Source organism: Nilaparvata lugens, chromosome 2 (assembly GCF_014356525.2).
Source record: "Nilaparvata lugens isolate BPH chromosome 2, ASM1435652v1, whole genome shotgun sequence".
Taxonomy (NCBI): Eukaryota; Metazoa; Arthropoda; class Insecta; order Hemiptera; family Delphacidae; genus Nilaparvata; species Nilaparvata lugens.
Genome location: NC_052505.1, coordinates 39,801,593 through 39,815,548, shown reverse-complemented (window position 1 = coordinate 39,815,548; position 13,956 = coordinate 39,801,593). Strand labels below are relative to the sequence as shown.

At 33.5% G+C, this 13,956-nt stretch overlaps 1 protein-coding gene across 4 annotated transcripts in view; it reads right to left on the bottom strand.

The window, feature by feature from the left end:
- LOC111043520 (structural maintenance of chromosomes protein 6) overlaps positions 1-13,956 on the bottom strand; it is a 100,123-nt gene that overhangs the window by 21,784 nt on the left and 64,383 nt on the right. For all 4 annotated transcript variants that reach the window (XM_022328498.2, XM_022328497.2, XM_039421205.1 and 1 more), the window contains 4 exons: positions 6,590-6,903; positions 5,489-5,762; positions 3,043-3,156; positions 1,215-1,402 (listed from right to left, as the gene is read on the bottom strand). In XM_022328498.2, the coding sequence (XP_022184190.2) occupies positions 1,215-1,402; positions 3,043-3,156; positions 5,489-5,762; positions 6,590-6,903 (890 nt within the window). The remainder of the gene's footprint in view (positions 1-1,214; positions 1,403-3,042; positions 3,157-5,488; positions 5,763-6,589; positions 6,904-13,956) is intronic.

Below are 13,956 nucleotides of genomic sequence, written 5' to 3'. Positions count from 1 at the left end.
AGCTGTTTCTTTTAATGAAGAAATGTCTGGTTTTAAGCCTGTTAAAAATGGAGTGTTAACCGCAAGGTTCAATCTTAGGACCCTTATTATTCATAATATATATGAATGACCTGCCAGGGAACATTGAGGATGAGAGTACAAAGTGTTACGTGTATGCCGATGATGTATGTCTAAATGTAATTACTGGTAGCGAAATGAGAGGAACTGTTTTAAAAGAGAAGGTGAATCTTGTGTCAGATTGGTGTAGAGCTAATAAACTTGCTTTAAATTTAGACAAAACACAGGATTTATCTGTGTCTTATGGAAATCGACATTCACCACATTTAGTCAATTCCTAGGCTTTAACATACAAATGTGAAGTGGAAGAGTCATGTTGATTACACTACCCCAAAAGTCACAAGGGATACTTTTATGCTCAAGAGACTGAAGGAGATAGTGTCTCAAAAAATCCTAATTACTGTTTACTATAGCTATGTACACACTCATCTTTCCTATGGTACGATATTATGGAGAAACTACAAAAATGCTAATTCTTTGTTTATTTTACAAAAGAGGGCAATAAGAAATATATGTAAAGTTCCACCCCTCATGCATTGCAAACCTCTTTTCATTAAGCTTAGAATTATGTGTTTAACCTGTATTTTTATATTTCAATGTTTATTGTTCGTAAAAACCAATGTTATGTCCTTTTCTAGTCATTCTGAAATTCATTCCCACAATACCAGAAGTAAATTGAATCTGAGAAATGAATATTGTCGGTACAAATCAAGTCATGTGAGTTTTAGGACGTGTGCAATTAAGATTCTTTAACCAATTACCATTAAACATTAGAGACTTGGCTGTGGAGAATTTTAAATTAAGAAATAAAGATTTTCTAATATTAGAAACTGCTTTTACAATCTGAATGAATATTTTAGCTATAATATGAATAATTTTTAAATTGTGATGATATTTGTGATATTATGTACATGTATAACAATGATTGTGATTTTTATGACATGGCCTATACTTGTTTTATACTTGTCGTTGGCAATAAATGGATTTGATATCAATTTCTATGCTTTTGTACTCCAGAGCGAAGCTCGGTCAACCGAAACTAAATTCTTACGTATGTAATTCATTTGTATAGTTTCACATTAACTATGGACAAATTGATTGATGAATAAAGAATTTGAGTAACTTTCGTCAAGTATCACAACATTGAGTTCACTCACCTTATATTCTCCATCGGAGTAGCTGACTTATCAGCTTTTTCACACATTTCTTGCACATTATTCTTCAGTTTTTCGAGACTTTCTCTCAACGTTTTTTCTTTCTCGATAAGAGAGTGATAATGAGCCCTGAGTCTGTCTCCCAATCTTTTCTTATCACGGAGATCCTTTTCAGTTGCATCAATGAGTTTCTGAAAGCATTTGGGTGTTCAATAATAAATTTTGAATCATTCTAAAATTAGTTGAATCCTTTTATTTAAATGCGAGCCCTTCCAAGTGCAATGAAGATGTTATGAATGTGTTATGCTGTAAACTTCATCATAGCAGTCATGCTTTATTATTAATAAACTATGAAAAACATTAGACCGTGTTCTGCAGTTGAAGAGATACTAATCAAAAAAATGCCATAAAGTGCAGTTTACTGTATATAAATAAATATATATCATTTTATTTTCAAAACATGAGAATGATGTGGAACATAGAAATTAGTAGTTTTAATTTGTGTTTTTAATGTGACATGACTATAGTGAGTTTCACGTTATAAAGACAGTGGAAATGGTAGAACTCAGGATTCTCTGTTACCAACGCCTTCTATATTAGTGTAATATGGTATGGTGAATATTGAGGGGTTTGAATTGTATTTTTTTTGTACCTTTCTTTCAGGTTGTTGAACTGATCAAAATTGAACTAATTTTTTCCAATATGAACTCTAGTGAACCTTGTTTTTGATTGTTAAAGAATTTATTCATGCACAAAGTAAGCACCTAAATTTTGTGTTGCCATAAAAGATTTGCTAACTTGCTTCTTATCCATCCAAATTATTGCAGTCTTCTAGCATTTCCATAGTACTGGCGTGGATTTCGTAATGGAATTAATGCAAACGTATTTAGAAATGTATTTGAACCGTGCGACCCCACGACGTTTTAACCAGAAATTAGGCCGGGCGCTCCACGTGTTTTCTTGAAAATTGGAATATTTGAGTGGAAGAGCAGCAGTTCTAATTGAGTCGTCACCGCGAGAAGATGTAGTTATAGAATTTGTCTCGGCCTCTAAGCTAGGCTTCGGCCTATTTAGAAGGAAATTATTATTATTTTTATTTTGTATAATTTGAAAGCATGTAGTTTCAAAAATAGTACCGTAGTTAAAATGTAAACGTGAGTGATTGTGAGTGCCGATTTATTTGTTAAATTTTCGATTGCATGGTGAGTGCCAAAATTATTTTATTAAGCTCAAATAGATTGACCACATAAATTGACCGAGGCCCTAAATTTATTGTAGAGTGAGTTAGCAAATTCTTGTCTAAATATCAAATTCTTATCTAAATATTCATAATTATTGAATTGTTTGAATGCAACTAATAATATCTCTAATTACATAGAATTAGTAGTACACTAATAATGCGGGATGGTTATTTATTTATACGTTATAACGTTATTATATTTAATTCTCAAAGGCTGTATACCCTTTAAAAATTTCATTTCTGACACTGCTAGTTTCGGGTATTTATCACATTATCAGGTGTTAAAATCTCATCAATATCTCATTTTGTACTTGGAGAAAACCTCAAGATATAATGAAAAGATTAGGTTAAAAATTGGTGCATTCGTGTATGGGCTATCTATTCATCAGTAATGTATTATCAAATTCGTATTTACAGTTATTTGTCAATCTTAATATAGACTAGTAACAGTAAAAAATAAGAAAATCAAAGTAATCAAGTTGAACAAGGGCACTTTGATTTTTTTGAATTTCTACATAGATACGATTAGCACTTAGAACCAAGTGAATACTTGGTAAATCCAATATTATGAAATGATAATATATCACTCACAAGAGTATTATTTTTGTCGGCTGAGAACACACTCTCCTGTTTTCCAAGAGCATGCAAGTTTTGCTTCAATTTCTGTATTTGTGACTCAGATTCAGTCATTTTCTGGAGTAATTGCTGAAATGGAAAAAAATGTATCAGAATTAAACTATCACAGGCAAGATCGACATCTACTCCATTCGATGAAACAAACCTTCAAAACGCACCTTTCAATAATAAAATAAAATATGAGCCAACAGGCTTATTCTATACCAGTTCTTCTCCCAGCTAGTTGTGGGTTAAGTGGAAGAGGGGTGGGTTAAGTAGAAGTGGGGGCTCTTATTGCCTCAACTTCGCCCACATCACTTGTAATGTTATAAAGTGCAAATAAATAGTATGGTATTTAAAATATATCAGTGGATTCAAATGAATTGAGTGAAAGCATTTTGGAAGATTCTATTGATTTGATCTAAGATAGATAAAACAGATACTTTAGAGCTATGAAAGTTATTTTTTTCTAATGATAGGCAGAAACAGCTGACTATTCGATACCCACATTATACAGAGGCATAGAGGGCATGCTTCTTTATCAGGAAAGCATTTCCAGTGCGAGTGTATCTTATAATAGAATTTTCCTACCAGGTTAGCCAAGACTACCGTTATTTTATAAGATACAGTAACAGTATCCAAGACGACGATGAATTGTTTCAAACTTATACGGCTCCATTACTTTAGATTTGTTTCTGTTAGTTTTCGGTCGATTCCGACAAGTGTGAAATGGTAATTCGGTTTGAATTCAGTACCAAATATAAACCGCACAGGATCAAACACCCCCTCTAAACGAATAGGTTTCATCAGGTTTTATTTTGTAGCTAGGGAGCAGCAAACAAATTTATGTCTTTTACTCAGTTTCTGTTTCAACCTCATAGCGAGATTGAGTAGCCTACATCATAAGAACAGCCTAACATACAGAGAACAGACTGCAACATTTAGCTGATTGCCTACCGGCAAGATTCAACTTGTAAGATTCAACTCACATTGTAAAATGAATGTGAATTTTCACAAGTTGAAAGGAAAGTTTATAGGCAAACCTGTTGAGGCGATGAGCCTGTATGTTTTGTGTGCGATGGGAAACCATTGAAATAATTATTTTATCAAATCTTCGAAACTTCTTCTACACCAAAATATTTTGATTATTCCACAGAATTCTAGCCGTAAAATTAAACAAACTGCATTTATCGTTAAATGGAGCTTCAAAGAAGAAGGATTGAAAAGAGCAACCACGTTAATACTTTAAAAACCGTTAATCCAGTCACTATATACATTGGTGCTTCTACATTGTAGTTATAATTTTTAATATATTGTTTGGATACATAATAGAAGTCTAGAACCAATTTTTTGAGATCTCTGCTGTTTTTTTATCATTCCAGTTTAATATGTTGTACTGTAGTAGGTATTTTTGTAATGAGTAGTTTGCCACATGTTGATATGGATCGGTAGAATTTGTGGAAACCTTGCATGAAACTCTCATTCATTTTCGACAACGAACACAAAAAGAACCGGACCGTAAACGTGTGAGACAAGCCTTAAGCTGCGTACACATATACGCGCTTCCAACCCGCACCGAGCACGCTCCGCCCTCGTTCCTCCATCGTACCGCAGTCGCTCCGCCCCCGCTCTGCAGTCGCACCCATCAATGAACGTTACGGAAGATGTTAGATCTTCTCGCGTTCCCCGGTCGAACCACTGTTGCTCCCCGGTCGATCATCAATCGCTCTGCTGGAGTGACGTTCGGTTGCGGAGCAGAGCGAAAGTCTGTACGCACCTTAAGGCTATAATAGAGTGATTTATAGTGTCTGTACCCCCTTCAAAATGCTAGCACTACCTGGTCGTGGGTTCAAATTCCAGCGGGAAGCATCTTCTCAACACCCTCGCACTCCCCATTACCCACGCACAAGCTGAAATCCCATATGGGCTGAAATCCGCGACGAAAAAAAATCAGCAGTTCCTGTATTACTGAATTCAGTGTTACTGTATAGAGTTCTTTATACAGTAACTGCATTATTGAATAGGAATAAATCAATTTATATATGTAACTGAACCCCTAAGGTTTTATAAATCATGTGACTGCTAATAATACAGCAATAGAAAATCTTAGCTTAAACTTCTATTATGAGGAGCTTTCAGTTTTCACTTTTTGATGATTTATAACTAAAATTCATTTTAGATTGCAGAAAATAATACGATGAATAAACAATTCTTCAAACAACTATCAATAATTAATGAGCAAGCTATGAATTGATTTTGTTATTGATGATCAATGTAAAATACATTGATCAATGTCCAAATCGCTTCTCAAACGTTATCAATAAAATTGGGAAGCAGTTTTTTTCTAAAAAACAGTTTTGTGGATATAATATCTGTAATTGTGTGATAACAGCATGAATGTAGAACAAAGTATGGTACTAACTTCTCTTTTTTTAGAGGATGTCTCTTTTTCTGAGACCGACATTTCAATGTCTTTTTGGTAAAGATCGACACTAATGGGCTCAGAATCTATTTTCATTTCGAGCTCAATTTTTTTTCCATTCAAGTCCTTGAGTTTTTTTCTCAAACCTTCCAATGTTGATTGCGTCTCCGCAATGTCAGTTTTCACTGACTTTGTCGAATCTATGTTCCTTTCTCTCTCGCTTTCCAAGGAGCGCTTTTCTTCCTCTTTAGAATTGATTGTTTCAACCAATATCCTGGAAAATTCAATGAAATGATATCAAATTATCTAAATAGCAAATCAAACAAAATAAGATCACACGATTTTTTACTTGAATTTCTTTATCCATTATGGACTGCTATATGTTACATCAAGTTTTGACACTAAAACGACGACTAGCAGACTATATTGTTGAAATATAAAATATATAATTATATAAGGATTTACTCACTGACTGGAACCGCATGCTTTCGAACCACATCAGGTTCATTGTCAAGCCTAGGTTGTCACTTCCGGTGTCGTCTGCAGTTTCTGTTCGGTTGGAAGGGATTTGTTGTATGATGTGGTCCAATAATTGTATGTTGTTTTTATTAGTTTATGACTAAAATAATTAGTTGATGACTATGCTCTATAAAATCACAATTAGCATGGATTTTTTCATCAATAATTGAAAAGGTATAAGGCCAAAAGAGCAAAAATTGGAGTCAAATGTGTTTTTTTTTCAAAAATGTCACACCTTGAGGCTTGGATATCTCAAAAACTATTAGAGATATGTAAAAAGTTGTGAGATGAATGTTTTAGGAAACTTAGTAGTCCTTAATTTTTCACGAAATTATCATGTCTGTAAGACGCATAGTTTTCGAGATATATGCAAAAAATGGCTCATTACTTATCTGTAACAAGTTTCACACCCAAGGTCTCGTTTTCCTGTTAATATAAGTAATATTGTTTCACATGACACCATTATCTGTAGCCTACTTTGTAATATACACAAGGTTTCAATCTTTCTGTTTTTCTTCCATATTTTGTTTCTGTTCGAATTTCAATTTTTGTTTAGTAGAAATTTCAATCCGCTTTACTTACCTGACATTTTGTGATTGGTTGACTTGTAATAAATTGGTCATGTTCCTTTTCATTCTTCCCGAATAAAATTTATAATTCGGTGAAGGGTAAACAGTGTCTGCAGCTGGAGTTAAACAATATTTTAGATTTTTTGGGGCATTGCTTTCCTGCTCGCAGATCTTTAGAGCACTGTTTACGTCGTTGACTAGAAGAATTCGCTCGATCTGCATTTCATCAATCAGACAATTGAGAATATCCGGATCAGAACACTGGATTTGACTGATTAGGGAAGAATACCTGTGATGTTTGACTTCATACTCTGAGTAATTGTAGACCTGCGAACACAACAAATGAATAATTCAGTGAGACAAGACTGTTAAGGTATGTCCACACATGCCGAACCGTACCTCGAACAGCGCAAAGAATCGCGCAATCGCGGAGCGAAGATGTCATATGTTTCATAATGTTAAAACTAGCTGTTAACCAATCGCCGCGCCATTCTCCGAACCGTTTGTGATGCCGCACTCCGCTCTTCAAACAGTTCTCCACGCCGTTCATTGAACATTCAACGCTGAACTTTTCTATCAATATAGAAGTATATGGTTCTTTTTATTTGATAAAAAATTCATTTTGAACAAATAATTGTCATCTATTTATATAAAAGCGAAATGATACTGATTCATTCATAATCAACAGAGTTAAAAATTTACTGATCCAAATACGTTCAAATTTGACAGGATTGTTGAGTGTGCGTTCTAGAGGCGCACTAAGAACGGATTTGCAAAAATTTCCAATAATACGCCCAAAATCAGTGTTTTTCAGCTTCTTCAACAATTTATTATTAATTAGCGAAAAATGTTCAAATTTGCAAAGTAATGGTCTGGAATTTTTGTTTAAAAAGGACATTAGAGCTACGCCAAAGATACGCTGTAAATAGGAGGTTTAACTGTGTTTTCCTAGCGTTTTTTTCAAATTTTTCGAGAACTAATTGAGATAAAATGTTCAAATTAGGTACACAGACTTAGCTGAGGTATACCTAGTAGTTTTGTGAACAGTAGACCTCACGCAGTTATTTAATCCACAAGCATCTGGTGTCACCGGCTTCTCCAGACATATGTGTAATGCATGCAATGAATAATATACTTGTCAGCTGAATGATTATGAATAATTCTATAGTCTGATTAATCCTATGTTCAGAGTAGATGATATTATATAGTGGTATCGGAGTATGGAGGAAATTCCTTTTACTTTCATATTATCCTTAAAATGCAAAATTTCAAAAAACCTTGTGTACGGTATACATTGACGCGCAGTTAAAAAAGGAATATTCCTGCCAAATCTCATAGAATTCTATCAACGCGTTTGGCCGTAAATGCGTTACATACATACATACACACAAAAGAAAATAAGAGTTAAAACATAGACCTTACTTCGTTCAGTCAATAATGTTATATTGGGAAAGTTTTGAAATAACGCCTAAGTTCCTCTAAAGATTGCTGGTTTTTGGCGTTTTACATGCGTTTTATAGACCTTCTCAAAAACTAATTGACAGATCATGTTCAAATTTGATACAAAAGTTCAGCAAGGTTATAGATTTTGTCTAGACAGAATTTCAGAATTATGCCAATGATACGCCCAAGATAAGCGGTTCAACTGTGTTAGCGCTCCCTCAAGCGCTTTCTCGAATTTTTCGAGAACTAATTAAGAGACAATGTTCAAATTTGATACAGATCAGCTAGGGTGAAGACATTGTTTTTCTTTAGAGAAATTGTTAATTACGGCGAAAATACGCTTGAAAAAAGCGGGGTTTCCAATATTTTTCTGCTTTTTCTCATTTCTTTCAGAAACTAATTTACAAAAAAATGTTCAAATTTGGTGAACAGGTACATCTGAGGTGTTCATATTATGTTGTTTTGAAAGGACTTTGGAACAACGCCATAACATACCACCAAAATCGACGTATCCGAGCGTTTTTATATGTTTTCTCACTTTTATCATTAACTAGCTGGTAACCCGTGCTTCGCAAGGGTATATTTTAAAACTTAACAAACTGAAAACTTGACGTGATGAAATCTAGAAGAATTAAAAATAGGCCTATAAGAATCCTCGGCTAATTAGGAATTTATATGCAACATTTCAAGTAAATCAGTCTAGTGGTTCAGACGTGATGATGCGTCAAACATAATTTTCCTATCCTTTACAGGTGTATTCGTCTATAAGCCAGTTCTTTCCTTCATTATAGCATAGAAGATGATAGATAGATCGATTATATATCAGTATCTTTGAATTAGAATAACTTTTGAAATGTTTGAGATATCGATGTGCGGTTTTCACCATATTTTCTCTTGAAATCCTGTATCGAGATCATATATCATATTACCACCTTCCAATTTAAAAAAAAATGAAGTTGGATTCAAAATGGTGGACGAAATTTGGGTCGACGGGAAACCTGTTTTTATTATTCGAATAGGATTCCCAATCATACCTATCTTCTAATTTCCCTTTCAAAAGAAATGTTCAGCTGCTTCCATACAACAACTGGATCATGACAAATTGAAAACTTGACAAACTGAAAAATTGATGTAATCAAATCTTGAAGAATCGAAAATAGGCCTATAATCATCCTCTGTTAGTTGAGAATCTATATGCAAAATATAAAGTTAATCAGTCCAGTAGTTGAGACGTGATTATGTGTCAAACATAATTTTTCTATTCCGTACGTGTATAAGCCAGTTCTTTCCTTTATTATAGTATAGATTATTATGTTGCTTTGGCCTGTGATCTGTATAAATGTCCTGTAACATCTAAAGGTGCGACCACACATGCTGAACCGAACATAGAACCGCGCAGCAAACCGTGCATTCCGCCGAACATCGTGCCTTTCAGCGAACATGAGCATGTTTCATAAAATTAAAAGTCAGCTGTTAAACATTCGCCGTACCGTACTCCGAACCGTTCGCCGTGCCGCTCGCCTCAGTTTCAACTGTTCGCCGTACCGCACTCCGAACGCTGAACTTTTTAGCCAATCAGAGTCCTCCATTACAATTCGCCGTGCAGTTTGCTCTACAATTTTGGCTATCCATCACAAGTGTAAACATGCGAACACGTTTGCGAACATGAATACAGAATATATGGGTCTTTTCTTATTTTGATTAAATTCATGTTTTGGACAATTCATTGTTACGAATGATGAATTGATATAAATTAATAAATATTTTCTAATTCAAATGAAGTAGCTTCTGGAAAAATAATGAGTGGATGAATACCAATATTGAAATATTGTTGACCAAGAATTTAGTACAACAATTCATTCAACTAATTCTGTACTGTTAAAATTATAATCATTTTTTTATTGTTAACCAATTCCATCAACTACCATGAATTCACTGAAATAAATACTTCAATTCTCATGTATTTGATTAATAGAATTGTATAAAAAATCTACAGTGTAGGTCATATCTAAATTAACAAAGAGTTCGATTGTTGTTGGCAAGAAATATATTATTCAACGCAGGAATCTTTGTTATTTTACTAAATGATAGGATAAGTTGAATAGTTTCCCTTTAGGGGGAGTTTTGACAACCCACAAAACTAATTTTTCATTTGAAGAAATATCGAAAAGGTGCATAGGACCTTTTTTTGTTCAGCTTGCCAAAATACCCCTCATTTCAATATTAAAATTGTACTGACTGTACACTGAGTCAATCATTCTATCAGGGCTCGAATAATTTTGGAATTGTAATTAAATAAGAATGGAAGAGAATAATTTATATATGTAAAAATATCAACACCTTCATTCAAAGACATATTAACTGCATGCGTATTCATATTGCCGATACAGCATTGATGAAACTGTAGACGTTTATTTAGCACTTTGTCTCAAAAAACTGTTGTAGCTGAAAAATAATAATCCATGCCACTTGTAGGCCTATACATTGCATCCGAAAAACGAAGATTCAAAACTATGTTTTTTTAAAGGTGCATTTTCGTTTGTGAGTGAATTTCCACAGTCGACGACGGCAAGCATTGTTGACATTCATATTGTCCAAATTTCAAGTGTGCTAAAACAGCTGATCAAATAACTTTTCATATTTTTTTGTCTTTATTATTGAAGAATCAAAAATTTCTAATACTATCAACATATTGTCATTTAAAAGTTTAAGCTCAACCTGCCCTATTAAAACATAATTGAACATAATCTTTTAGGTATGTAGACAAATTAAAATCTACCCAATCTGAGATTCTCTCCCTGTCGTGGTCGAGGAAGGCATTTACGCACAAAGGCTTAAACAGATGTTTTTGAGATAATTTCTTTGATGCAGCCCTTTCACACTCACCATATTATTATACAGAGTTTGTAAAATCAAAAATATTTATTAATCATCAAAACAATACTATTATTATATTAATAATAATAATGATAATAGTAATATTATTATTATTAAACATATTTATCAATATTATCAAAACAATATTATTGAGGTTAAGTGGAATCAGGTAGAAAGCAACAATAGAACAGTTTTTTATTTAAATTTCTATCACATGATTTGGTGAATTCGCTGTATGAAACGTATATCCCATAATTGAAATTTGAACATTAATTATGAAAAATCTAGAAGGAAAATTGAAATTTGGGCTCCGAGGTGCATGAGATAGATATTTTTAGAATCTATGTGCAAAATTTGGAGACCTAAATCATTCCCGTTTTTCCGGAATCCACAAGTTGGCATGTTTTGATGCGAACAAACACAACCCTACTCTCTGTTATTATATAGAAGATAATTATAGTTAACGACTGCAAGAGATAGGACTGTGGAACAGAATAGTGGTGAAACTATGATAGCACCAGAAGTGTCTCAAACACAATAGTAGGTACTACATAAACTTTTTGAAAGTGATTTGAAAACAAAAAGGTTAAAACAACAGAACTGAAAGTTGTCAACCTCATCATTCAACCTCCATTTAGAGAGGCTTTTGTTTGAGCCGAATGTAAATCTATGTTATAAAAAAATGAATGTCTGTTTGTGTGTTTGTTCCCTATAGACATGAAAACTACTTGACATAACGACATCAAACTTTGGGAATATGTTGTGTGAATATTGGGGATGGTTTCTGAACAGAAATTTTGAAAGGGGGGGCAACAATAATTATTTATTAATCCATTTTACAGACCTATGTTTTTGAAATTGTCGGCCGAGCGGCTACCGAAGAACGGAAAGATGATCATCATTCAAGATCATATTGTGATAATATGATTTAGCATCTAAAGATACCAGCTGTAATAAACACGTCACCCTGTGATAAATTGTGTACTGTTATTAAAACGGTAGTTTGGAGTTGAAGTGTAGTTGATTGGTACCAGCTGTAGATAATGGTTCCTTAGAAGACCTATACAAATAATTATAACTCCCCTATCGTTGAGAAACTGGAAAATGTTGAGAAAAAAATTATTCACCTGCGAAAGAGAGTAGTTCATATTCCACCTCATGGAAGAGAGTTGTTCATATTGCATTTATTAATTACTGAAGAATGACAGAATAATTTACTTTTTTTTATATTTAGCTTAGCTTATATTCATCCTAAAATGGAAGATGCAAAGAATATGGAATTCTGTGTGATTCATCGTACATCGCATGTTTCCTGGACCATCTATTGACAATCAACAACTATGAAAACATTGAATTAATCGTTGAAACACTGATTTAACCTATTTATTTTTTAATTCAACACTTTAATAATAGATATTATTACCAATTTTGATTGAGAATATGTTTTCGGAATAATGAATGCTGCATGACTAAGCACATAGGAAGTCCGTATTGAGATGTGAATGAAAATATTGTCAGATAAATTTCATGATTTACCAAATACAGTCAAGTGTGACATGGATACATTAACTTTTTGGCGGTACGAAGTTCGCCGGGTAAGCTAGTTGTAAATAAAGCTTTATTAATAATAGTCAACGCTGAAAAAAGACAGGCTCAATCACCATGAATACTATAAATTCTATGAGGGACCAGTAAGCCATTAATTTTGAGTAGTTCAATCACTTCCATTATGGACACTGGATACATCATGGACAATCAATACCTATGTATGAAATTTATTAGCTACAGAATAAAAAACTTTTGATAGCAGTGACCCCGACTACTACAATATGAATAAACATTTGGATCAAATATAAGGAATTACTCACATCTCTCATCAACTCGTACTTTTTATTCACAGAATATTAACAAAAAATATATATAAGTTATATTAAAAGAACTCACGGTTAATACTCAAGTTTGTCTTTTTCTGGCCGTGCTACAAATAAATGTAGGTATGTATATGTTTGACATTTTGTTTTTGTAATCTTTTTGTCTATTAATTAAGAAAGTTTCCAATGTAATTTTTCAAGGCAATAAAATTTGAATTTGAAAAAAGAATTATAAACAAACTCCTAACCAAAGAAAATCTCTGTTGTAATCGGAATGTATGAGACTCCATATACAGCTGACAGAAGGCGCAAACCGAACTGGCCAAGCAAACAATGGAACAAAGACGTGGCAAGTTCGCGCTCTCAATAAACACAAAATTAATTTGATCAGCTGATTAATAAGATTATTTTAAGCTTTCCAATGATTACAACCTTGGACCAGTTATAGAATAGACACGGCCCATTGTATATTCATACTGAAAGTCGATGAAGCCAACATCTACTGCCAAATCCACCCATCTTGACGTCACAACAGTGACGTCACGCATCATATAGAAATCATAGAAAACTTTTTTGAGTTTGTTGTGTAAGTGTTTGTGGTGTTTAACTTACATTGTTGTTAAAGATAACTTGTTTTCCATAGCAGATTGTTATTTATGTAATTATTATTTATGAAAATGGTAATCTCCTGCGCAGCATAGAAATAGACACAATCTGAAAGTTTTCCATATGATGCATGATACTGTTGTGACGTCAAGATGGGTGGATTTGGCAGTAGATGTTGGCTTCAGAGGCAAGACTTCCCAGCGTGTCTATTCTATAAATGGTCTAAGATTACAACATATGTTAGAATATCATGTATCAATTATTGCAGTTCCATATGGCGTTCACCTTACCATGTTCATAACCTTACTTAATAGGATCCTTTTTCATCCTTTGAAACCCTTAGAGGCAAAATATATCAAAATCCGTTCTTAGTGCGCGTCTAGCACGTTTGAAGAATATTTGTGCAAAGTTTCAAGTCTATAGGCCAATTAGTTTAAGCTGTAGTGTGATTTTACAACAAATTTTTCGAAAAATGCACTCTCCTTAACCCCCCTGTGCTCCTTATAGGAATCTTTCTGCATAGATATAATTTTTTTTGTAGCTAAACAAAAAAGTTCCTCATGACTTTGCTGTGCAATGAGCG